The sequence below is a fragment of the Neoarius graeffei genome, chromosome 10, assembly GCF_027579695.1.
Source record: "Neoarius graeffei isolate fNeoGra1 chromosome 10, fNeoGra1.pri, whole genome shotgun sequence".
Classification (NCBI taxonomy): Eukaryota; Metazoa; Chordata; class Actinopteri; order Siluriformes; family Ariidae; genus Neoarius; species Neoarius graeffei.
The window spans coordinates 12621441-12645378 of record NC_083578.1 but is presented as its reverse complement, the minus strand read 5'-3'; the positions used below and the strand labels follow the sequence as shown (position 1 = coordinate 12645378).

Genomic DNA, 23938 nt, shown 5'->3' with positions numbered 1-23938 from the left:
ATAGAGATGATCACCAGACTCCAAAAACAGTGATAAATATTTTATTAAACCACTTTATTCTATTTTAGTGTAATCAAGTTTATTTATTAGTGACCTTATTTATTAATTTTTTTTCTATTTTAGTATAATCTAGTTTATTTATTAGTGGCCTTAACTATTAATTTTTTTTCTATTTTAGTATAATCTAATTTATTTATTAGTGGCCTTTTTTCTATTTTAGTATAATCTAATTTATTTATTAGTGGCCTTTTTTCTATTTTAGTATAATCTAATTTATTTATTAGTGGCCTTTTTTCTATTTTAGTATAATCTAATTTATTTATTAGTGGCCTTTTTTCTGGTTTAGTATAATCTAATTTATTTATTAGTGGCCTTTTTTTCTATTTTAGTATAATCTAATTTATTTATTAGTGGCCTTTTTTCTATTTTAGTATAATCTAGTTTATTTATTAGTGGCCTTATTTATTCTATTTTAGAATAATCTAGTTTACTTATTAGTGGCCTTATTTTTTTTCTATTTTAGTATAATCTAGTTTATTTATTAGTACCCTTATTTGTTTCCCCTATTTTAGTATAATCTAGTTTATTTATTCGTGGCCTTATTTATATAATTTTTCTTCTATTTTAGTATAATCTAGTTTATTTATTCATGGCCTTATTTATATATTTTTTCTATTTTAGTATAATCTAGTTTATTTATTAGTGGCCTTATTTATTTATTTATTTTCTATTTTAGTATAATCTAGTTTATTTATTAGTGGCCTTAATTATTATTTTTTTCTATTTTAGTATAATCTAGTTTATTTATTCATGGCCTTATTTATATATTTTTTTCTATTTTAGTATAATCTAGTTTATTTATTAGTGGCCTTATTTATTTATTTTCTATTTTAGTATAATCTAGTTTATTTATTAGTGGCCTTATTTATTTATTTTCTATTTTAGTATAATCTAGTTTATTTATTAGTACCCTTATTTTTTTCCTATTTTAATATAATCTAGTTTATTTATTAGTGGCCTTAATTATTTTTTTTCTATCTTAGTATAATCTAGTTTATTTATTCATGGCCTTATTTATATAATTTTTCTTCTATTTTAGTATAATCTAGTTTATTTATTAGTGGCCTTAATTATTTTTTTTTCTATCTTAGTATAATCTAGTTTATTTATTCATGGCCTTATTTATATATTTTTCTCTATTTTAGTATAATCTAATTTATTTATTAGTGGCCTTATTATTTTTTTCTATTTTAGTATAATCTAGTTTATTTATTAGTTGCCTTATTTATTTATTTTCTATTTTAGTATAATCTAGTTTATTTACTAGTGCTCTTATTTATTAACTTGTTTTATTCTATTTTAGCATAATCTAGTGCTCTTATTTATTAACTTAAAATTTTTTAACAGGCTTTTTGCACTGAATTACTGAATGGTGGATACGTGAAACACAATTTTGTTTTTATGTGCAACATAAAAATGACAAGAAAAGAAATCTGATCTGAATCTGATTTATGTGCAGTGTGAGGACAGAACACAGCTGAAACTTTTGCTGAGATTTTGTCAAGTACACAAACATGACGTGCGACATGAGAAACTTTGTAAGAAGATAATAATCATAAACTCATCCGTTTCTCTTAGTCTGTATTATCTTTTTTTCATCTCGTCATCTTCTGAGCAACCAAAACAGAAAGAAACAAAATGTCATGATTTTTCTTTCCACTTTTAAACAGCATCCTTGAGCAAACAGCACATAAGAGAAATGCATTTAAACTGGCTGGTTAGTGTACGCGTGGCTCTGTGCATGAAAATCACTGAACAGATGCAGCATTCATTCGAGCTCACTGTGACACACTGATGTGTGTGTAAGATGGTCAGTCACACAAGGCTCTGCTTTATATCAGTAGATGACTTCAGGAAAAAAAGCATCAGATCAGTGGTCAATAAAGCGCTGGGAGATGTAGGAGATGGTGGGATTAAAAGAGAAGTGTTGAAAACACAAATCCATCAAAATGAAAGAGAAATACTCTCATGGTCCTTCTTTGTTTGTTTTATAGAGACATTTTTTCCTGTTCATCCACATGGCTCTGAGGTCACTGCGACTTCGCTGTGCAATACTCAACATTATAGACGAGCAACCGAGCAGGAAGTCATTTTATTCCATGGCATCTTTTTTAGGAAATTTACCATGGGTCAGTGTGTGAAACCTGGCAGAATTTAAAAAATAATTACCATGTTCTTTGAATAAATATTAAAAGGAAACACGACGCTACACACTGCAACACATCATGGAACAAGATAACAATACGACCTAAAAACAGGAAACTTTGGTTCAGACATTAGTCAGTGCTAAAAAGACACTCGTTATCAGGTTATGCGTGCATGACGTGACGTGTTGTACGACTTATCATGGAGAAGTGAACTTGATATAGTCGGGTACGTCCTGGAACACGGATAAATCTACATAGCTCTGGAGACTGTGCATCACTCTCGAGCTTTATGAGCTTTCTATCTACATACAATTTAAAAAAAATAAAAATAATGAGGTTTTTAAAAAAGGTTTTGTATCAGATTCCACTGAGCGCCTTGAGATTTTTATTTATTTATTTATTTATTTTTTAAATCTCATTTTTTTGTCTGGCTTTTTTCTTTAAACCGGTAGATTTATTTTTGTTTATTTGAAGGTGACTTCCCCCCCCTTTAACCTCCTTGTGTCTTGCAAGCATCCTGAACTGTGTAACTTTAGTCTTCAACACTACATTTAGACTTAAACATTAAAAATGTTGTACATTTGAACATTTTGTTTATGGTGTGCTGTTTTAGCCTTTTTGTACTCAAGGACAATCCATTTAGTTTTTAAAATAAGCGATATTTCAGCAGGATCAAAATTCATACATAATGCAATTTTAAGCAAAAAAAAAAATCTAAAAGCACCTGGAAAAAAAATCTATATCAATAATTTGTGGATGAAAGGGCTAAAATAAATTTCCAGATGAACATGATGTCACGTATCATCCTTTTATTTGAGGGCAAAACCAGAAACACTTGTTCTCACCATCATCATCATCATCAGTGAGAGGACATGAGATGGTGAAGATGTTTTGGCATGATTAAAAGTCTCTTCATTAAAATACCTGTTTATAAACACTGCAATGTTAAGCAGACATATATATGAGAGAGAGAGAGAGAGAGAGAGAGAGAGATGGAAGAGAGAGAGAGCAATGGGAGGGTGAATGAGAGAGAGAGAGAGATGGAAGAGAGAGCGCAATGGGAGGGTGAATGAGAGAGAGAGAGAGAGAGAGAGATGGAAGAGAGCATGAGAGAGCAAGCAATATGGTGGAGAGAGAGAGACATGGGAGAAAAAGAGAGAGAGATGGAAGAAAGAAAAACAGATGAAAGAGAGATGGAAGAAAGAAAAATAGGAGAGAGAAAGAATGAGAGAGCAAGAGATGGAAGAAAGACGAGGAGAGAGAGCAAGAGAGAGAGACAGAAGAAAGAAAGAGACAAAGAATGAGAAAGAGAGAATGAGAGAGATGGAAGAAAGAGAGACAGAGAAACAAAGAGAGAAAGAGAGAGAGAGGTAGACAAAGAATGAGAGAGAGAGAGAGAGAGAGAGAGAGATGGAAGAAAGAAACAACGAGGGAGCAAGAGATGGAAGAAAGAGAATAAGAAAGAAAAAAGAAAGAAAGAAAGAAAGAAAGAAAGAAAGAAAGAAAGAAAGAAAGAAAGAAAGGAGATGGATGGAAGAAAGAAAGATAGAGGGAGAGAGAAAGACAGAGCAAGAGATGGAAGAAAAAGAGATGGGAGAGAGTGAGAAAGAGAGACGAGGAGAGAGAGCAAGAGAGATAGACAAAGAATGAGAGATGGAAGAAAGAGAGAAAATATGAGAGAGAGAAATGAAAGAAAGATAGAGAGAGGGAGAAAGAAAGAAGGAGATGGATGGAAGAAAAAGACAGAGGGAGAGAGAAAGAATACGAGAGAGCAAGAGATGGAAGAAAAAGAGACAGAGATGGGAGAGAGAGAGAGAAAGAATATATGAGGGAGAGAGATGAGGAGAGAGAGCAAGAGAGATAGACAAAGAATGAGAGAGAGAATGAGAAAGAATGAGAATGAGAAAGAATGAGAATGAGAAAGAATGAGAGAGATGGAAGAGAGAGATAGAGGGAGAGAGAAACAATGAGAGAGATAGAGGTAGACAAAGAATGAGAGATGGAAGAAAAAGATAGAGGGAGAGAAAAACAATATGAGAGAGCGAGAGACGGAAGAAAGAAAAATAGAGAGTGGTAGAGAGAAAGAATGAGATGGATGGAAGAGAGAGAAAGAATATATGAGAGAGAGAGATCAGTCACATCCGGACTGAGTGAGTAATGAATGAATAAGTGAGTGGCCGTGACTGCGTTCCAAACCGCTCCCTTAGTCCCTAGATAGGTGCACTCCAGGGTCCTAATGTCCGATAATATTACTGCACATTCTGTAGTGCGCTACGAAGCCTGAAGAGAGTGATTCGGGATTAAACCCGGGAAGAAAACTAGCGTTCAAGATTAAGAGGCAAGGAACAATTTAACAGCAATTATATGTCTCTCCTCCTATTTATAGATATATTCACACACACAGTATCATTATTTTATAACTCGCCAAACTTATACTCAATGTTAATTTAAAAAATAATAATAATTATCTACCCTAATACGCTCGCGCACATTAATCGTTAGAAAACGGAATGCTAACATGCTAATATTCTTCCATCCAAGGTGCTATTTTCACAGCTACTAATATAATAAATAATTCTACATGAGCCAACTCCAGAAGGAACAGCTTTGTATTACATGATATGACTTGATACGAATAAACTACTGTATTTTTTTAAATACCCCACACTCACCACACATGTCTTCGGCACGGTGTCAAACTACTGTTAGTTTCTTCCTGCGACCGAATCAGCGTCAGGAAAAACGTCCCGCCCACCGCCGAGTCCCATTGGGCGAGATTGAGGCGGTTACATCGTAGCACACTCTGATTGGACGAATTCGCTGTCACTCGCGCTCCCTGCCAACATAGGCTAGTTTAGACGTGGCAGCAGGCTGCATCCATGATGTGGGCCAGCACCTGATCTGTGTCAGGATGGAACACAACAAGTTCCGTGTACACAGAGGACCACACCTGGATCACAGAATACAGTGAGAGTATGTACACACACACAGCCATGTGTGCAGCCCTCTGAACTTTGTGTAACTGAAACTGACTTAATGGACTTTGTAACATTTGATTTCCATAATAAGTCTGATATCTGAACATCAAACTCTCTCTGTCACCCAAAGGTTAATTAAACAAACAAACAAACAAACAAACAAAAAGCCCTTTGCTGTTTGCATAAGTAAGGGGAAGCCATGGCCTAAAGGTTAGCGAAGCAGCTTTGGGACCAAAAGGTTGCTGGTTCGATTCCCTGACCCAGCAGGAATAGCTGAAATCTCCTTGAACAAGGCACCTAAACCCTAACTGCTCCCCAGATGTTGCAGCACAGCTGCCCACTGCTCTGGGTGTGTCCCCATCCACCCCCAGATGGGTTAAACGCAGAGAAAGAATTTCACTGTGCTCTAATGTACAGTACATGTGACGATTAAAGGCTAAAAAATTATTCAGTTTTCAACCACTGGCCCAAACTTTAAAAACAAACAAAAAAAAACCTGCATTTGCATTTGATTGCAACTTCAAGACATCCCTGACGGCAAAATTGTCCAAGCTTAATTAGATAGGACGGAGACTTTTATCAGCGAATAGTCATTTTCAAATCTTTTAACTCGGACCGGGCCTTTCCACCGCACCTTTGGTGCTATGCAGGGTGCGATTTGTCAAAAAACCAGAAGATGGGATGTTTTTTTTTTTTAATCATGAAACGTCACAAAATTAAGGTAACAATAGGCTCACAGCTCAATAACATGCGATGATATCAAATGAATAACACTAAATGAAAATGAACACTAAACCAGAGATAGTAAATTCATCTTCCTATCTCTCTGACTAAATACACGAACACTAACACACAACAAAGTTCGCATTGCTTGTCGCGTTGCTGTGATGTTTCTCTCCCTCCGGATTAAATGGACAGTGACTCGAAAATCACTAAAATACATGAATACTAAATGAACAGTTTGCTCTGATGGCGCAGTTCACATTGTGCGCAGCTTTCCGATTTAAACTGTTTTTTTTCTCATCCTTATACTTCCTGTTTCATGGACTGTAACGGATTTGCTTATTTAGTAATTTTAATACAGAATTTACTTTGAAACTATAATCAGACACTCAAACGCCCCCCCCTAAAAAAAAAAAATCGGCCATGAAAAAGGCGGCATCCGCCAAAAGGCGCGCTGTTTGCATCCCTGCATAGAACGCAAAGATATTGTTATTATCTACAATGTATCTATTTGCTGGGGACGTTCGTGAACATCAAAGCTGCCACTTCGGGTCATTTTGAAAGTGAGTGCAATGTAGACCATAGAAAACTGTGTCACAACATGCTTGTCATGTCAACTTTTTTTTGGCTTGTTTGTTTTATTGACGGGGTTGTCCCCGGGGATTTTTTTCAGCAGAGATAAAAACCAGAGGGGGGGATGGTCCCCCCCAGCAAATCGCACCCAGGTGCTATACTTCGAGTCCTTTTCAAAGATGAGTCTTGCATACCAGAACAGCTTTTCTTCCAATACGGTCCTGTATTTGTTTCCATTCACCTTGCTTTGCACTCAAGCCTGACCAGTTTCCCAGTCCTTGATGATGAAAAGCATTCCTACATCATGATGCTACCACCACCATGCTTCACTGTAGGGAGAGTGTTGGATTTACACCATGTTCCAGGGCATTTAAAATTGTACAGGCATTTAAAATTGTCGTAGACTCTTGAAAATTCAGTACGTTATTGCTATACTTCTTATGAGATGACTGACCAATTTTTATCATTTCAGGTTCAAATGAACAGCTATAGCAGGAATTGGAATACACCCTACTAAAGCCTGATTGTCGCAGCTGGTGAATTTCAAAATGCAATCTGGACGTGAGGACACTTTAGAAGAACGATATGCAATAAAATTCTGTTTTAAACTTGGAAAAACTGTCACAGAAACGTATGGAATGCTTCAGACTGCTCATGGACCATCTTGCATGAATCGAGCATCGGTTTTTGAGTGGCACAAGAGATTCAAGGAAGGCAGGGAGTCTGTGAGGGATGATGAGAGGTGTGGGAGGAGTAGGGAAGTCAGAACACCAGAGTTGATTGGCCAAATAAGTAATTTCATGGATACGGACCGTCGTGTGTCTATAGAGACAATAAGTGCACAGTTTGGTGTCAGTGTGGGAACTGTACACACAATTATTCACGAGGAACTGAAGATGCGGAAGATTTGCGCGAAGTTTGTCCCAAGGGTGCTCAGTGAAGATCAGAAAGAAAGACGTTGTAATGACAGCAGGGAGATGGTCGAGCTCATTAATTCAGATCCCCAAGTTCTTGATGCCCTGGTTACCTGCGATGAAAGCTGGATCTACTGCTATGACCCAGAGACCAAGAGACAGAGGTCCCAGTGGAAGCATGCTGGCTCTCCCAGACCCAAGAAAGCCAGACAGAGCAAATCCACCCAGAAACTTTTTGACAGCACGGGCATGATCTACATGCACTGGGTTCCCACTGGACAGACGGTCAACAAGGAATACTATGTTGAGGTTTTAAGGGAGTTCAGGAGGAGATTCCGTCGGAAGAGGCCAGCACTCTTCAAATCAGGTCAGTGGCATTTCCACCAGGACAATGCACCAGTCCACAACTCCATCCTTGTCACAGACTATTTGACCCAGATGGGCATCAAGACAGTTCCTCACCCTCCCTACAGCCCAGACCTTGCTCCCTGTGACTTTTGGTTATTCCCTAAGCTCAAGGAAAACCTCAGAGGCAGTCGTTATGAGACAATTGAGGAGATGAAAGAGGCTGTGACGAGGGTCATTGACACGCTCACACAAGAGGACTTCCAGGGGGCCTTCCAGAAGTTGTTGGAACGGTACAACAAGTGTATTGCAGCCGGGGGAGATTACTTCGAAGGGGACTAGAGTTTCATGTGTGTACTATCAATAAAAGTGCCCCTACGAAAAAAGTCTGGAAACTTATTGAAGGCATAAACCCATATTTGTTTGGGTTTTGAGTTTTAAAAGAGCTAGCTTGAGCTAAAATCTCAGACTTTACCATATTTGTTTGGGTTTTGAGTTTTAAAAGAGCTAGCTTGAGCTAAAATCTCAGACTTTACCTTTAGAGCTAATGGTCTACTTATTATTATACAATATATTTTATATTATTAAGCCCTTAGGCTCCCTCGGTGCATAGACCACCAACAGGAGCTTTCCATCTAGTCCTATTTTGTACAGTTTTCTCTAACGTTGACCGTGAAGAACCCCTGGCTCCCATTTCGCCTTCAACGCCTCTCCTCCAGATGTTTTTGGGATGACTTCTTTTCCTTTTTCCTTGAGGGTTCCATTTTAAAGCTTGCCTACTGATGTTATTTGGCAGCTTTCTGAGTGTACATCCTATCCAGCTCCACTTCTTCTTCTGGATTTGCATCTCTACTGGTTGTTGATTTGTTATTTCCCATAGAAAGAAAGAAAGAAAGCTTTCTTTCTCTACTGGTTGTTGGTTTGTTATTTCCCATAGTTTTCATTCTACATTTTATCTGTCCATCTAACATTCATTATACATACATTACATATATTATTACACATATATATACACACACACACACATACATGCATTATACAAGGTGTATATAAATATTCGCAATAACATTTTATTTTTGTGCATATAAATGAATGTATTTTAACTGCACACCATCTATAAAGACACACGATGCATTTTTGTTGAAAAAAAAAAAGCATTTTGTGTCTTGAATTCTAGCATGAAACATTGAGAAGAAAACTGAAAGTGCTATAAATATCACAAGTGCCCGATGTGGTCAGGATCTAAGTGGTGTTTGCTCAGCTTGAATTTACAGTATTGTTTATTGCACTATCACTTGGATTTCAGACAAAACCAAAAGATGTGAATGAGATAAGCCTTACTGGAACCATTTGACACATTTCCATAAGAATATTCCCCAACAGTTCCCTAAACATGTCTGGGAAAATCACACCTATGGTGTACAGTAATTTTGTGCCACTGTATTAGTGAACACCTTCCTGTTTTTAATCAGGCATCATCCTCAGTCAGCTTTATGAGACGTAGGAGGCAGGAGTGTGTTCCAGATCCTGCTTCCTAGCACTCATTGCTGGGTGTGTTGTTCCACTCCGTCATCCTCGTCCTTCACCTGAGAGAAAGCAAAAAGTCCAGGATGACATCACACTGTGTACACAACTAATAATGTGTTTAAAGGTGTTCGCTGTCGCCAGCTGGTCACTACATGTTCCTTAATCAGCATTCACACCCTCGAGATTGTGACGATAGTGAGGGAGCTTGAGCAAAGATCATCGTATCTTAATTGTTTGCCAAGAACAGCACATCCTGAAGAGTTTTATTTCGCAGTACAGCAGTTTGCCACCGATGGCAGTTTTTGAAATTAAATAAAGAATGACGCATGGCTCGAAATTCGCGGTGGTCCGGTTGCCCAAGGCGACTTAATTTGTCATTTGGCGGGTACTTCCTGTCACTAGCCAGCCCGGCTGGCTAGTTGAAAATAAAAAATATATATGAAGCGAAGATTCAGACACACCGTCAACTAAAGCCGCCACATATTAAGCGCGTGCCGTGTCTGTGTTAATCGATGTGTTTATCGGCAGGACGGAAAATACTGAAGAATTCCGAATCATATCGTGTACGAGTCAGGCTGTTGGTTTTTTCACTACTGCGCATGCATATAACGCATCTCGTTTAATATCACGGTAATCATGTTATCAAATTCAATAGATGTGGCCACATTATCGCCCATTTAAACACGTTTTTGTTGTTGTTAACATCTACCAAAGCTATGTTGCGATGTGGAATTTTCTGAAAGGTGTACAGAAACCGCCAGAGACGGGGACAAAGCGACGTCGGTCTGAAGAGGAGAAAAAGGCCGCCGATAAAGCGTACGAGAAGGAGAAACGACAAAGGACTGATAAGCAAACGTGGGAGCAGGGTAGGCCTTGGCTGCGATACGATTTTTATGGAATAATTAATTTTTCCATAAATAATTAAGTTGATTTTCTGTTTGGCGAGTTACTTTGGAAGGTAACTAGTCCGGCTGGCTGGTGAAAAAATATATGAATTTCTCGGCCTGATGACGTCATGGATTTTCTCTGTTTATAGCTGCATTAAATATTGTAACGTCTACAAAAGAAGTTAGTTCCTGTAATCAGTTATGTTACAGAATCTAAAGTCTTTCCCTCAGCAGTATTCCCCCCCCCCCATAGGAACAGGAAAATCCTCCGTCCTGTCACACTTTCCTGTTTCAGAAAATGTTACAGCTTTACTGCTGATTGTTACAAAATGGCTGGTAATGGCGTATGGAAGCCTGTTTCCGACTTGTAACAGATTTCTTAATTCTCGGAATTCCGACTTTATTTAAGAACGTGACCGCTTATTTATCGGTCTTGTTTCCATCTCCGCAAGAGTTGATTGTTAGACAGAGTCCTCTCCAGAAATCGAGGTTAATACCAAGCCTCCAATATCTCAATACCATCCAATATCATCTCATGGTTTATGAAACCATGTCCTCCAGCATTGCATCCATTTTCATTTTCCATGTGTAAAGCTTTGTGGTTAACATAATGCCAAGGAGGTGACACTGCCTGATCGGCTAAAAGAGTCAGAATTTCAAGAAATAAAGTCAGACTTCAGAAAAATAAGTCGACATTTTGAGAAATAAGAACTATAGTCGGAATTCCGAGAAATTGGGCGGCACGGTGGTGTAGTGGTTAGCGCTGTTGCCTCACAGCAAGAAGGTCCTGGGTTTGAGCCCTTTCGCTGACTAGGGCCTTTCTGGGTGGAGTTTGCATGTTCTCCCCATCTCCACGTGGGGTTCCTCTGGGTGCTCCGGTTTCCCCCACAGTCCAAAGACCTGTGGTTTGGTTAATTGGATACTGCCCATAGGTGTTAATATCTGGGCTGTGTTCCTTGGTCAGACATGAGTAGTCTGGTGGCTGCCTGTGGCGCCTTTGTATGCTTTTGACTCGGCCATGTTGAAATGCATCCTTCACAATTCAGCTGCAAGAAAGGATGATTAGCCACTCTAAACAAACAAACAAACAAACAAATAAAAGGAATGTCAGAATTTCAAGAAATAAGTCAGAATTTCGAGAAAGTCATAATTTTTCAGAAACAAGTCAGAATTTTGAGAATTAAGTCGGAATTCCAAGAAATAAGTCAGAATTCAAAGAAATGGGTCGGAATTTTGAGAAATAAAGTTGGAATTTTGAGATGGTCAGAATTTCAAGAAATAAGAAACAAATCAGAATTTTGAGAAACCAGTTGGAATTCTGAGTAATAAAGTCAGAATTCAGAGCAATAAGGAATAAGTCGGAATTGTGAGAAATAGTAAGAATTCAGAGAAAAAGTTGGAATTTCGAGAAATAAGAAATAAGTTGGAATTTAGAGAAATGAGAAAAGTCAGAATTTACAGAAATAAAGTCAGCATTAAGCAAACTTGTTTTACGTGATGGAAATGCAAATCTTTCCATAAATGCTGAATAAACGTCTTCTGTTTATGCAGAACGTCCATTATACAAGTCCTTGTGTGAGCTGTTACTATAGAAACGATAACGAAAATACAAAAGCCCTTCAGGCCAATCGGAATCGAGAATTCAATATCGCTGTGGCATAAAAATCAGTCAACGTGAAGCTTTTTTTTCATCGTGACATTGGAGAGGGTGTGAGACACATGAACAGGACAGATATTAACACCCGTCTATCCATTATCTGTGGCCGCTTTATCCTGTACAGGGTTTGCAGGCAAGCTGGAGCCTATCCCAGCTGACTACGGGTGAAAGGCGGGGTACACCCTGGACAAGTCGCCAGGTCATCACAGGGCTGACACATAGACACAGACAACCATTCACACTCACATTCACACCTACGCTCAATTTAGAGTCACCAGTTAACCTAACCTGCATGTCTTTGGACTGTGGGGGAAACCGGAGCACCCGGAGGAAACCCACGCGGACATGGGGAGAACATGCAAACTCCGCACAGAAGGGCCCTCGCCGGCCATGGGGCTCGAACCCGAACCTTCTTGCCGTGAGGCGACAGCGCTAACCACTACACCACCATGCTGCCCAGATATTAACACAAAGTAAATATATTTCTTTTCCTCGGTTACCTGTTCCACTCCCTCCACCTCGGGGACGTAAAACTGCAGCATGTTCTGGATGCCATTCTTCAGCGTGACGATGGAACTCGGACAGCTGGTGCACGAACCCTGGAGCTGCAGCTTCACGATGCCGTCCTCAAAACCCCGGTAGAGCACGTCGCCCCCGTCCTCCTGCACTGTGGGCCTGAGAGGGAATAGGAACCGTACCGCTATAGGAACCGCTCAGTAATAGGGTCAGTTAGATATAAACAGCAGAGAGACTGCGACAGCACCTGATCCGTGTGTCGAGCAGCTCTTTAATGATGGCAACGACCTCATCGTCATCATCCGAGGGCGCTAGAGCAAAGTTGAGAGAAGTGTTTAAAAAAAAAAAAAAGGAAAGCGAGAGAGAAGGCTATTCTAACAGACAGGTGGTCTGATTTAGCTCTTGTAACCAACATTAGAAAATAACTAGAGCATGAAAATGATCATCACAGGCTACTATAGTGACAGTACCGGTGTCTGAACGCGGAGCGGCGTCTTCATTCACAACAGGAAGGCCGGATGTGAAGAAGTCCATAATGGTGGCGAAGACGTCCGGTTTAATCAACTTCCACTCCGTGTGAGAATCACTCTGACAACAAGAAAGCTCGACAGTTAGACATCAGTATTATGTTTCTAAACAGACACGGATGGCTGAGTTTAAAAAAATAAAATAAAATATTGAAGAAATCTCCCCCCCGCCCCATACCTTTGTGATGGTTATGAAATCTGGGCCTAAGAAGACGCTTTTGACTCCATCAATTCTGAAGAGCTGCCTGTAAAAAGTGACACACGGCAGTGTTGGGATCCAAGAGCGAGACCATTAGCCAGGTTTTTACTCAGTATTAAAATCAAATGTTTAGCCAGATTGGGAAGAAAATAAGCTTCTTGCATCAATTTAAACAAACAGAAAAAAAAAAAATTTTCTCAGAGTGCACGTTAACCTATACAGTGCCCGCCGTAATTATTGTAAAGATTAAAAAATACTGTAAAGATTTCCCCTTATAAAGATTAATAAAAAGAGACAGAAGAAAAATCCACCTTTTGGTGAAGTCGCTTCATCTCACACTGAAAAAATGGGAAAAATCCAACCTTTAATTGAAAAATGTATTCAGAGGAAAAACAAATCCCTCATCAAGAAATAATTATTCTCAACACAAACACACGTGCCACGATCACTGGCACCCCTGGAAATGATGGTGAACACAATTACACAATGTTTTTCTTTATTAATTCAAAGACACTTTTTCATGTATTAAAGTAATGATGGATGTCGTTTCTCTTTACTGAGGCCCTGTCCACACGGCAACGGATTCAGGTGAATCCGATACAATTGTTTATCGTTTAGGCCTGGCGTCCACACAGCACCGGCGTTTTGGGTGCCCCAAAACGCAATCTTTTGAGAACGCATCCCAGAGTGGAAAGATCTGGCAACGTTGCCGTTGCGAAGTCGTCTGGATGAGTAGAACGGATTTGTTTACGATGACGTCACAACCACATGACTGTGAGTGCTTCACGCCGGGTAGAAGTGTAACGAACTCGATGCGAGTTGTCAACAAATTCTATAACTTGGTTCATGAAACGCGCTTACAAAATAATTTCACTGTGAATATTTATTGTGTAATGGTGCAAAGTGAGAGTGTGTGTGTGTGTGAGAGTCAATCCCGCCAGCAAAAATAGGGAAAAAAAGGAGCGATCTCACCTCTTCAGATGTTGGTTTAAGTCCTACAATACATTCCTCAAAAAGGGCGTAGAACAACAAATTAATCCATCAACGTGTAGCATTCAATTTATTCCGGACCATTAAAGACGCCGCCTTCCGCGTAGAATCATACGTCATCCTTGCCACCATATTGGATGGGGCAAAGTGGAGAATAAAGATGCCTCATTCATGTGCTGCGTTTAATTGTACCAACAGGTTTACCGTCCAAACGAGATCACATGGGATTACCTTTCTCAGGTGAGACTGGAAAAATACTTTTCATTGTATTTGGTCATTATAACGTAATTTTACGAACAGATTTTTCTGACTTTGTGGCTAATATGAAGTCTCGCGCATAGTAGTTTATGCGCATGCGTCCTTACTTCTTCTATTGTTCTGATGTCTCCGAAGGGACCGTCTTACAGCGCCCCTAGAGGTGTGGCATGTGTATTGCATCGTTTTCAGCAAGCATTGCGTTGCCATATGGACCTGATATTTTACTGATCGTTGCCCATGTGGACGCGATATTTTTTTAAATAACATCTCGTTGCCATTGTCGTGTGGATGTAGCCTGAGTTGAGCGGTTCTTGACATAATACGGATTACTACAGTTGTGGTGTTGAATAGGGCTATTTACTGTATTGTTATTATTTATTATTTACCGTTTGAGCTCTCAAACACATTAAGAAGGCAAGAAACTCGTCCACTAATTAACTTTTGACGAGACTCACCTGTTAATTGAAAAGCATTCCAACCTCATGAAGCTGGTTACAATAACGCCAATAGTGTGCAAAGCGTCAAGGTAAACGCTGGATACTTTCAAGAATCTAAAATACGAAAAATAAACACTTTTTTGTTTACCACATAACTCCATACAGTGGTGCTTGAAAGTTTGTGAACCCTTTAGAATTTTCTATATTTCTGCATAAATATGACCTAAAACATCATCAGATTTTCACACAAGTCCTAAAAGTAGATAAAGAGAACCCAGTTAAACAAATGAGACAAAAATATTATATTTGGTCATTTATTTATTGAGGAAATTGATCCAATGTTACATATCTGTGAGTGGCAAAAGTATGTGAACCTTTGCTTTCAGTATCTGGTGTGACCCCCTTGTGCAGCAATAACTGCAACTAAACGTTTGCGGTAACTGTTGATCAGTCCTGCACACCGGCTTGGAGGAATTTTAGCCCATTCCTCCGTACAGAACAGCTTCAACTCTGGGATGTTGGTGGGTTTCCTCACATGAACTGCTCGCTTCAGGTCCTTCCACAACATTTCCATTGGATTAAGGTCAGGACTTTGACTTGGCTGTTCCAAAACATTAACTTTATTCTTCTTTAACTATTCTTTGGTAGAACGACTTGTGTGCTTAGGGTCGTTGTCTTGCTGCATGACCCACCTTCTCTTGAGATTCAGTTCATGGACAGATGTCCTGATATTTTCCTTTAGAATTCGCTGGTATAATTCAGAATTCATTTGTCCATCGATGATGGCAAGCCGTCCTGGCCCAGATGCAGCAAAACAGGCCCAAACCATGATACTACCACCACCACCATGTTTCACAGATGGGATAAGGTTCTTATGCTGGAATGCAGTGTTTTCCTTTCTCCAAACATCACGCTTCTGATTTAAACCAAAAAGTTCTATTTTGGTCTCATCCGTCCACAAAACATTTTTCCAATAGCCTTCTGGCTTGTCCACTGCAAACTGCAGACGAGCAGCAATGTTCTTTTTGGAGAGCAGTGGCTTTCTCCTTGCAACCCTGCCATGCACACCATTGTTGTTCAGTGTTCTCCTGATGGTGGACTCATGAACATTAGCCAATGTGAGAGAGGCCTTCAGTTGCTCAGAAGTTCCCCTGGGGTCCTCTGTGACCTCGCCAACTATTACATGCCTTGCTCTTGGAGAGATCTTTGTTGGTCGACCACTCCTGGGGAGGGGAACAATGGTCTTGAATTTCCTCCATTTGTACACAATCTGTCTGACTGTAGATTGGTGGAGTCCAAACTCTTTAGAGATGGTTTTATAACCTTTTCCAGCCTGATGAGCATCAACAACGCTTTTTCTGAGCTCCTCAGAAATCTCCTTTGTTCGTGCCATGATACACTTCCACAAACATGTGTTGTGAAGATCAGACTTTGATAGATCCCTGTTCTTTAAATAAAACAGGGCGCCCACTCACACCTGATTGTCATCCCATTGATTGAAAACACCTGACTCTAATTTCACCTTCAAATTAACTGCTGATCCTAGAGGTTCACATACTTTTGCCACTCACAGATATGTAATATTGGATCATTTTCCTCAATAAATACATAAATGACCTAGTATAATAGTTTTGTCTCATTTGTTTAACTGGGTTCTTTTTATCTACTTTTAGGAGTTACATGAAAATCTGATGTTGTTTTAGGTCATATTTATGCAGAAATACAGAAAACTCTAAAGGGTTCACAAACTTTCAAGCACCACTGTACATGTTCCAGATGTTATTTTATATAGTTTTGATGTCTTATTCAGTATTGTTCTACAACATAGAAAATAGTCCAAATACAGAAAGACCTATGAATGTGTAGAGTAGGGGTATACAAACATTTGACTGGTACTATTTTCTACACTGTATTGTTTTCACCTTGCTCAATTATTTCTTGGGAACGATTGAGCCTTTCCAATTACATTACAGGCATTTAGGAGATGCGCTTATCCAGAGTGACACAACATGAACACACACTCAGCGCCTGGGGAGCAGAGGGGGTTAGGTTCCTTGCTCGAGTGCACTTCAGTCATGGATTTTCTTGCCAGTCCAGGGAATTGAACCAGCAACAATTTGGGCCCCAAGGCTGCATCTCTAACCTTTAGACCACAGCTGCCAATGTTCCACAACTTTCCCAGGCTTCTCTCACCCTGTCCCAACTTTATTGGAACATGTTTCAGGCATCAAATTCAGGATGAGTCAATATTTACGAAAAACAATAAAGCTGATCAGTTTGAACATTAAATATCTTGTCTTAGTCCTGTACTCAATTGAAGATGGATCAAAAAGGATTTGAAAATATTTGCATCCTGTTTTTATTTACATTTTACATGACTTTTTTTGGAATCAGAGTTGTATATTTGAAGAACAAAATACATCATTACCTGGCCAGTGGAGAGCAGAAAGCATCTCTGGGAGCTACAAAGTCCATCGTGCCCGAGTCCAACACCGTCCGCCCAGGGAGAAACTTCAGACTGTTTGGGTTTGGAGTGTCTTGAGTCTGAATAAACATGTTTCTCACTAGACAGAAACGAAAACGTACGGTTAGTGTAAGCTTCAAATCACAGTGGATGCCCCGTTGTGCCCTAAACACTCACCAAACATGGCTGTGGGACATCGTGGTAATGTCCTCATGCTGAAGGACAGCGTACTGAGTGCAGCTCCGTGGTGATATTTGCACGCAGCAGATCTTCTAGGGATCGAGGAATAAATCAGACCTCATTTAACGACTGTACAGGATGGAAACTCATACAGTAACTGATGCATGATGTAATTAAATATCATTTAAATGATTAATACATTTGCGTAAGATTTATACTTACAGTTGTGTTCAAAATAATAGCAGTGTGTTTAAAAACGTGAGTAAAGCTCAAAATCCTTATAATAGTTTTTATTTCCATGCATTGGGAACAATGTACATTATATTCTACATCAAAACATGAAGAAAAATGTATCAATATTTTAATTACTTTACAGAAAATGAAGAAAAATGAACATTGGGCTGTTCAAAAAAATAGCAGTGTCTGCATTTTTCATTACAAACTCCAAATATTTACTGTATAAACTGGAAAAATCTTAAGGATTTAGTATTCCTGTGAATCACTAAACTAATATTTAGTTGTATAACCACGGTTTCTGAGAACTTCTGGCACCTGTGAACAGGTATTCCAGCCCAGGATGATTTGACAACATTCCACAATTCCTCTGCATTTCTTGGTTTTGCCTCAGAAACAGCATTTTTGATGTCACCCCACGAGTTTTCTATCGGATTAAGGTCCGGGGATTGGGCTGGCCATCCATAACTTTCATTCTGTTGGTCTTGAACCCTGATGCTGCTCGCTTACTGGTGTGTTTGGGGTCGTTGTCTTGTTGAAACACCCATTTCAAGGGCATTTCCTCTTCAGCATAAGGCAACATGACCTCTTCAAGCATTTTGATATATGCAAACTGATCCATGATCCCTGGTATGCGATAAATGGGCCCAACACCACAGTAAGAGAAACATCCCCATATCATGATGCTTGCACCACCATGCTTCACTGTCTTGAGAGTGTACTGTGGCTTGAATTCAGTGTTTGGGGGTCGTCTGAAAAACTGTCTGCGGCTCTTGGACCCAAAAAGAACAATTTTACTTTCATCAGTCCACAAAATGTTTTTCCATTTCTCTTTAGGCCAGTCGATGTGTTCTTTGGCAAATTGTATCGTTACCATCAAGCAACTTGGGTGCCTTTGTCGAGCCCAAAAAGTTTGCGATGGATTTTTGTCTGAAACGCCTCTTCATACTGATTTTCAGTGAGTGGTCGGGCAGCAAGCGAATTCATGTAGATCTAGTAGAGCAGCATCAAGTTTTTGGGCGCCCAAAACTGCTTGTACGCCTCGTGAACGCTATCTAGCCATCCGGACAGGACACGAGTTATCAGTCGGATACAAATGTAGCGACACTGTCATAGTCTTGTTGTCACAGGGTCCACGCTTTGGCGCGAGTACCCAAGGAGACCAGACATGTATAGACAGTTCCCACAGCAACGGGTTAATTAGTCCAGAGAATATTCATAAAATCAGCTTGTCTACTAAAAATGTTGGGGTTTGCAGTTCTGCGTAAGCCAAGTAAGGAAAATCCCGGAAAGCGGAGGCAATAGGTGACATCATGGCCAGGCTAATTTGCATCGGTTTTGGTGCGAATGGGTGCTACCAAACTACAGTACAAAGGGATGCCGCCGGGATGAAGGGACGCAGCGGGATTTAATAAGGGAAAACAAAGGCACGCAGCGGGATGTTTATTCACACTACTCTCTCCTTTTCTTCCTTGTAAATAGTCAAAGGCCTCCCATCGTAACTTGGTGGGGTGCAGCCTCCCCCAACATAATTTTAGGGAGGGAAGGCGGTCAGCCCCCCTGCCCCCGCCACTGGCATAGCTTTTACACCGGATGCCCTTCCTGACACAAACCGCCTCAATCTGTCCGGGCTTGGTACCGTGGTTAAGTATACACTGGCTTGTACAACCCCAGTCAAGTCAAGTTTATTTGTATAGCGCTTTTAACAATAATACTGTCGCAAAGCAGCTTTACAGAATTTGAACGACTTAAAATATGAGCTAATTTTATCCCTAATCTATCCCCAATGAGCAAGCCTGTGGCGACGGTGGCAAGGAAAAACTCCCTCAGACGACATGAGGAAGAAACCTCGAGAGGAACCAGACTCAAAAGGGAACCCATCCCCATCCAGGCAACAACAGACAACATGACTATAGCATTAACAGTCCTAACATAAAGTCATCTTCGTTGATGCTATAAACCCCCCACTGATGGAAACCCGAGCGCAAAACCGTTCACGACAACCGCAGTCCCAAAGTCAGCAAGTCAACTGCAGCCCCCAGCCACAAAAGCACCACTGCAAGAGTCCAGAGCGTTCTCCAGGCACAACCCCCAACTGTCCACATGGGGCCGCCCTCCACAGGAGCGATGCGATGAGACTCCAACCAGATACCGGGCACCAGGATGGATCAGGCAGGTCCGAGGAGCAGAAAAGGTCAGCATCTCGATCCCAGGACCGACATGCAACTCAACCAGTGGCTGGGTATTTTACTTAGACTGCATGTCTTTGAACTGTAGAGGAAACCCATACAGACACAGGGAGAACATGCAAACTCCACACAGAAAGGCCCCCGTCGGCCATGAGGTTTGAACCCAGAACCTTCTTGCTGTGAAGTGACAGGGCTAACTACTACACCACTGTGCCACCTGTACAACTCAGAAAGCTGTCATCATTGGAAAAACCGGTTAAGTATAACACAGTATAGTAGCTCTGCATCGTCACATCACCTCGTCGTTGATTATATTCCTAGAACAGCACGCCCCCAAGTGTTTCATTTTTCACATACCGGTACATCCATATCTCTATTGTTATTCTCTCCATCATTCACATCCTAACCACTGTATGAGAGAGTAAAAGAACTTTCTCGAAAAGCAACCGTTTGTACACTACCGTTCAAAAGTTTGGGGTCACCCAGACAATTCACCCAGACAATTCACCCACCATAAGTTGTAAAATGAATAGAAAATATAGTCGAGACGTTTTTCTGGCCATTTTGAGCATTTAATCGACCCCACAAATGTGATGCTCCAGAAACTCAATCTGCTCAAAGGAAGGTCAGTTTTATAGCTTCTCTAAAGAGCTAAACTGTTTTCAGCTGTGCTAACATGATTGTACAAGGGTTTTCTAATCATCCATTAGCCTTCTGAGGCAATGAGCAAACACATTGTACCATTAGAACACTGGAGTGAGAGTTGCTGGAAATGGGCCTCTATACACCTATGGAGATATTGCACCAAAAACCAGACATTTGCAGCTAGAATAGTCATTTACCACATTAGCAATGTATAGAGTGGATTTCTGATTAGTTTAAAGTGATCTTCATTGAAAAGAACAGTGCTTTTCTTTCAAAAATAAGCGGGTCAGCCAAGATCAGATGGACCCTATAGGTTCCAAAATAATTTAAAAAAAAAAACCAAGGTTACCCAAAATGGTCAAAACTGTGATATTATGGGCTTGAACATATTGGGGTCCCATACCTAAAAATTTCACGTAGCATTCTCTTTCCGTTTTGAAAATATACCTCATTTTATACATGCCCCACTCTGCTAGGTTGTTGACGTTACGGACACTACATTAAAAGATATAACGGGATAGATCCACTTAAAACACCTCAAAAGCAAATGTTGATGGGGCAACGAACTGTTATGCCATAAAGTGCCCTGTTGAATGTTACAATTGAGTATAGTTACATATATTTGCTGGGTCTTCTAGTTATGTGACATGTCATCAGGGACCCCGATATTAGACAGAGAAACACAAAATTTCACAACACTTTATTAAAGCTCCAATTATTGGGCTCACAAAACATCATTTTATGCATAGTATCGGCTTATTATACTAGTTCCTTAATTAATTGACAGTTGGTTGTCCTTTCCATCAAAGATTACATAGCTTATATACTTCTTGAACAATGTTACACATAACGTTACGGACACTACACCCGTTACGGACACTACATATTGCAAATATATCTATTAATATAACAACTAAAGACGTATGAATATGTAACTAGAGCCCTACATGAGACCAACAGGACCAATGCATGTCATAATCACCAGAAATGGTAAAAAATTCTGCAGCATTCTGTTACAGCAAGACCGTTACGGACACTACAGAAAACAACGGAAATGACACGCAAAATCTTTGGCATGTGAATTTTGCAAACATATGCCGCCAGCAACAAGGTTTTTGTATCAAATCATATCACATACTACATAAAATGTCTATTTAATTTAAAGTGTTTATTAAAATGCATTAAATAAGATTTCTCAGGCCATTTTCAACTTTGCAGTGACAAAGAAAACAAATTAGGTTCAGCACCCCCCATTGACAAAACTATTGTGAAAGATTTCATTTTTATCGGAATTCCGTGATTCAGCTGTCAATTTGTTCCTCAAAAATCTGCTGATTTACTAAAACAGTTAGTGTTTGACAAATTATTGCCAAGTTTAAGCAGCAATGATGCGTTCTGGGGTATTAAATCAAATGAACATGCGTTACATGGTGAAAATGTGCAATATGAAGAGTTTGTCTGATAAAAAAAACTGAAACATGGATTCAGTGGTGGTAAATTATGATCTGGCTTTGAAACGTCATACATTGGCAATGATAGTCTACCATTACAACATATGAAAGTTTAATAAACATAAATAGAAGGCTGTTACATAGTGTTACATGATCTCAAACAAGTAGGTACATCTGATTGTGGCTGACCCGAAGGACATTTCAAAGTGACCCCAAACTTTTGAACGGTAGTGTATTTAGATGAATGCACTGTAGCAGCATTGTAAATGTAATTAATTAATTAATTTAATTAATTAATTAACACACGTTATTATTACTAGCTATTAGTAGTAGTAAACACAACTGGTAAATAATCATATCTAAAATATTACAAGTTGTAAGCTAATAATAATAATAATAATACACTGACTTGTCCAATCTCCTTGAAAAAGTCGTCACTGCGCCACTCAGACCTCAGTGAGACTTCACACAACATTTACACAAATAAATCACTATTTTCTGATTGAAATAACTCAAACTAAAACTATTATATCAGAAACTATTATATTATAAAGTCTCCACTTACGTTCCTGTGACAAGTGAAGAGACATTCCGGAAAACTCTTGCACACCTGTGCGCCGCCATGTTTGTCAGGGTCAAAACGCGTCACTTCCGTAACCGATTTGCATGGTAAAACTGGCACTTCCGGTTTAACTGATTACAAGGCGCTAGATGGCGCGCGAGACTTTCTGTGAAGAAACTGAAGCGAGCTAAACGGCTAAGTCTGTTAGCTCACCAGAAACTTCTCTTGTTTTTATTCGATAATGTAGAAATTTGACCTTATTTCTGGGAAAGACAAACACGTTTGATATTATATACCCCCAAATACTGAATTAAAATGAGAAAAAACATGACTGAAGTGGACAGTATTTAGACTTTAAAATAGTATTTGGTCCTCAGAAAGGGAGTTCATTTTTGTACCTTGATAAAATAGCATTCATAATCCCTCCCTGCCCAAATGTAGTCATTCAGCCTAAATTAAAAAAAAAAAAATCAATCTTCAGCAGATTAAACAGGATTTTTGCTCCGACTTTAGCATGATCTAAATTTCCATATTACTATTGAGGTTTTTCACCTGACGTCACAGGGTCACGTGACGCCCCGGTGTCCGCCATTTTGAAGGTCAAGCTAGCTAATGTCAACAACAGTAGCTGGTATGTTACTGTAGCAATGTTTACGTTCAGTCATTTGGATGACTGTTAAAACCTTTCAGTCTCAAGTTTTTCCTTTACTGTATTTACTAGTTTACTGTAATTATGATCCGGCAGCTATTTACACCGGATCCAGTGTAAATAGCTGCCGGAGCGCACTCCGGCTTACTCCCCCTCAAATTAAGCAGCGCGCTCCGGCTTGCTCCCCCTCAAATTAAGCAGCGCGCTCCGGCTTGCTCCCGGAGTGCTCCGGCCGAGGTTCCGGAGCGTGCTCCGGCTTGCTCCCCCTCAAATTAAGCAGCGCGCTCCGGCTTGCTCCCGGAGCGCGCTGCTTAATTTGAGGGGGAGCAAGCCGGAGCGCGCTCCGGCAGCTATTTACACTGGATCCGGTGTAAATAGCTGCCGGGTCATAATTACAGTAAACTAGTACAACCCCGATTCCAAAAAAGTTGGGACAAAGTACAAATTGTAAATAAAAACGGAATGCAATGATGTGGAAGTTTCACAATTCCATATTTTATTCAGAATAGAACATAGATGACACATCAAATGTTTAAACTGAGAAAATGTATCATTTAAAGAGAAAAATTAGGTGATTTTAAATTTCATGACAACACATCTCAAAAAAGTTGGGACAAGGCCATGTTTACCACTGTGAGACATCCCCTTTTCTCTTTACAACAGTCTGTAAACGTCTGGGGACTGAGGAGACAAGTTGCTCAAGTTTAGGGATAGGAATGTTAACCCATTCTTGTCTAATGTAGGATTCTAGTTGCTCAACTGTCTTAGGTCTTTTTTGTCATATCTTCCGTTTTATGATGCGCTAAATGTTTTCTATGGGTGAAAG

At 39.7% G+C, this 23938-nt stretch overlaps 2 protein-coding genes across 3 annotated transcripts in view; both read right to left on the bottom strand.

Moving 5' to 3' along the window:
* Positions 1-4943, bottom strand: part of gfpt1 (glutamine--fructose-6-phosphate transaminase 1) — an 80694-nt gene extending 75751 nt beyond the window's left edge. Inside the window, exon 1 of the mRNA XM_060931312.1 lies at positions 4880-4943. Within this exon, the coding sequence (XP_060787295.1) occupies positions 4880-4886 (7 nt within the window). The 5' untranslated portion in view covers positions 4887-4943. The remainder of the gene's footprint in view (positions 1-4879) is intronic.
* Positions 4944-8796: 3853 nt separating this feature from the next.
* nfu1 (NFU1 iron-sulfur cluster scaffold homolog (S. cerevisiae)) lies at positions 8797-22574 on the bottom strand. Of its 2 annotated transcripts, XM_060931310.1 has the most exons (9): positions 22467-22574; positions 17380-17474; positions 17167-17302; positions 14757-14852; positions 13033-13099; positions 12798-12915; positions 12575-12638; positions 12312-12486; positions 8797-9326 (listed from the first exon to the last, which is right to left on the bottom strand). In XM_060931310.1, exons 1-9 carry the CDS (start codon positions 22523-22525, stop codon positions 9282-9284), a joined length of 855 nt encoding a protein of 284 aa, XP_060787293.1. In that variant the 5' UTR covers positions 22526-22574; the 3' UTR covers positions 8797-9281. The 2 variants fall into 2 exon arrangements, with proteins under 2 accessions (XP_060787293.1, XP_060787294.1); XM_060931311.1 differs by lacking the exon at positions 14757-14852.
* Positions 22575-23938: the final 1364 nt, after the last annotated feature.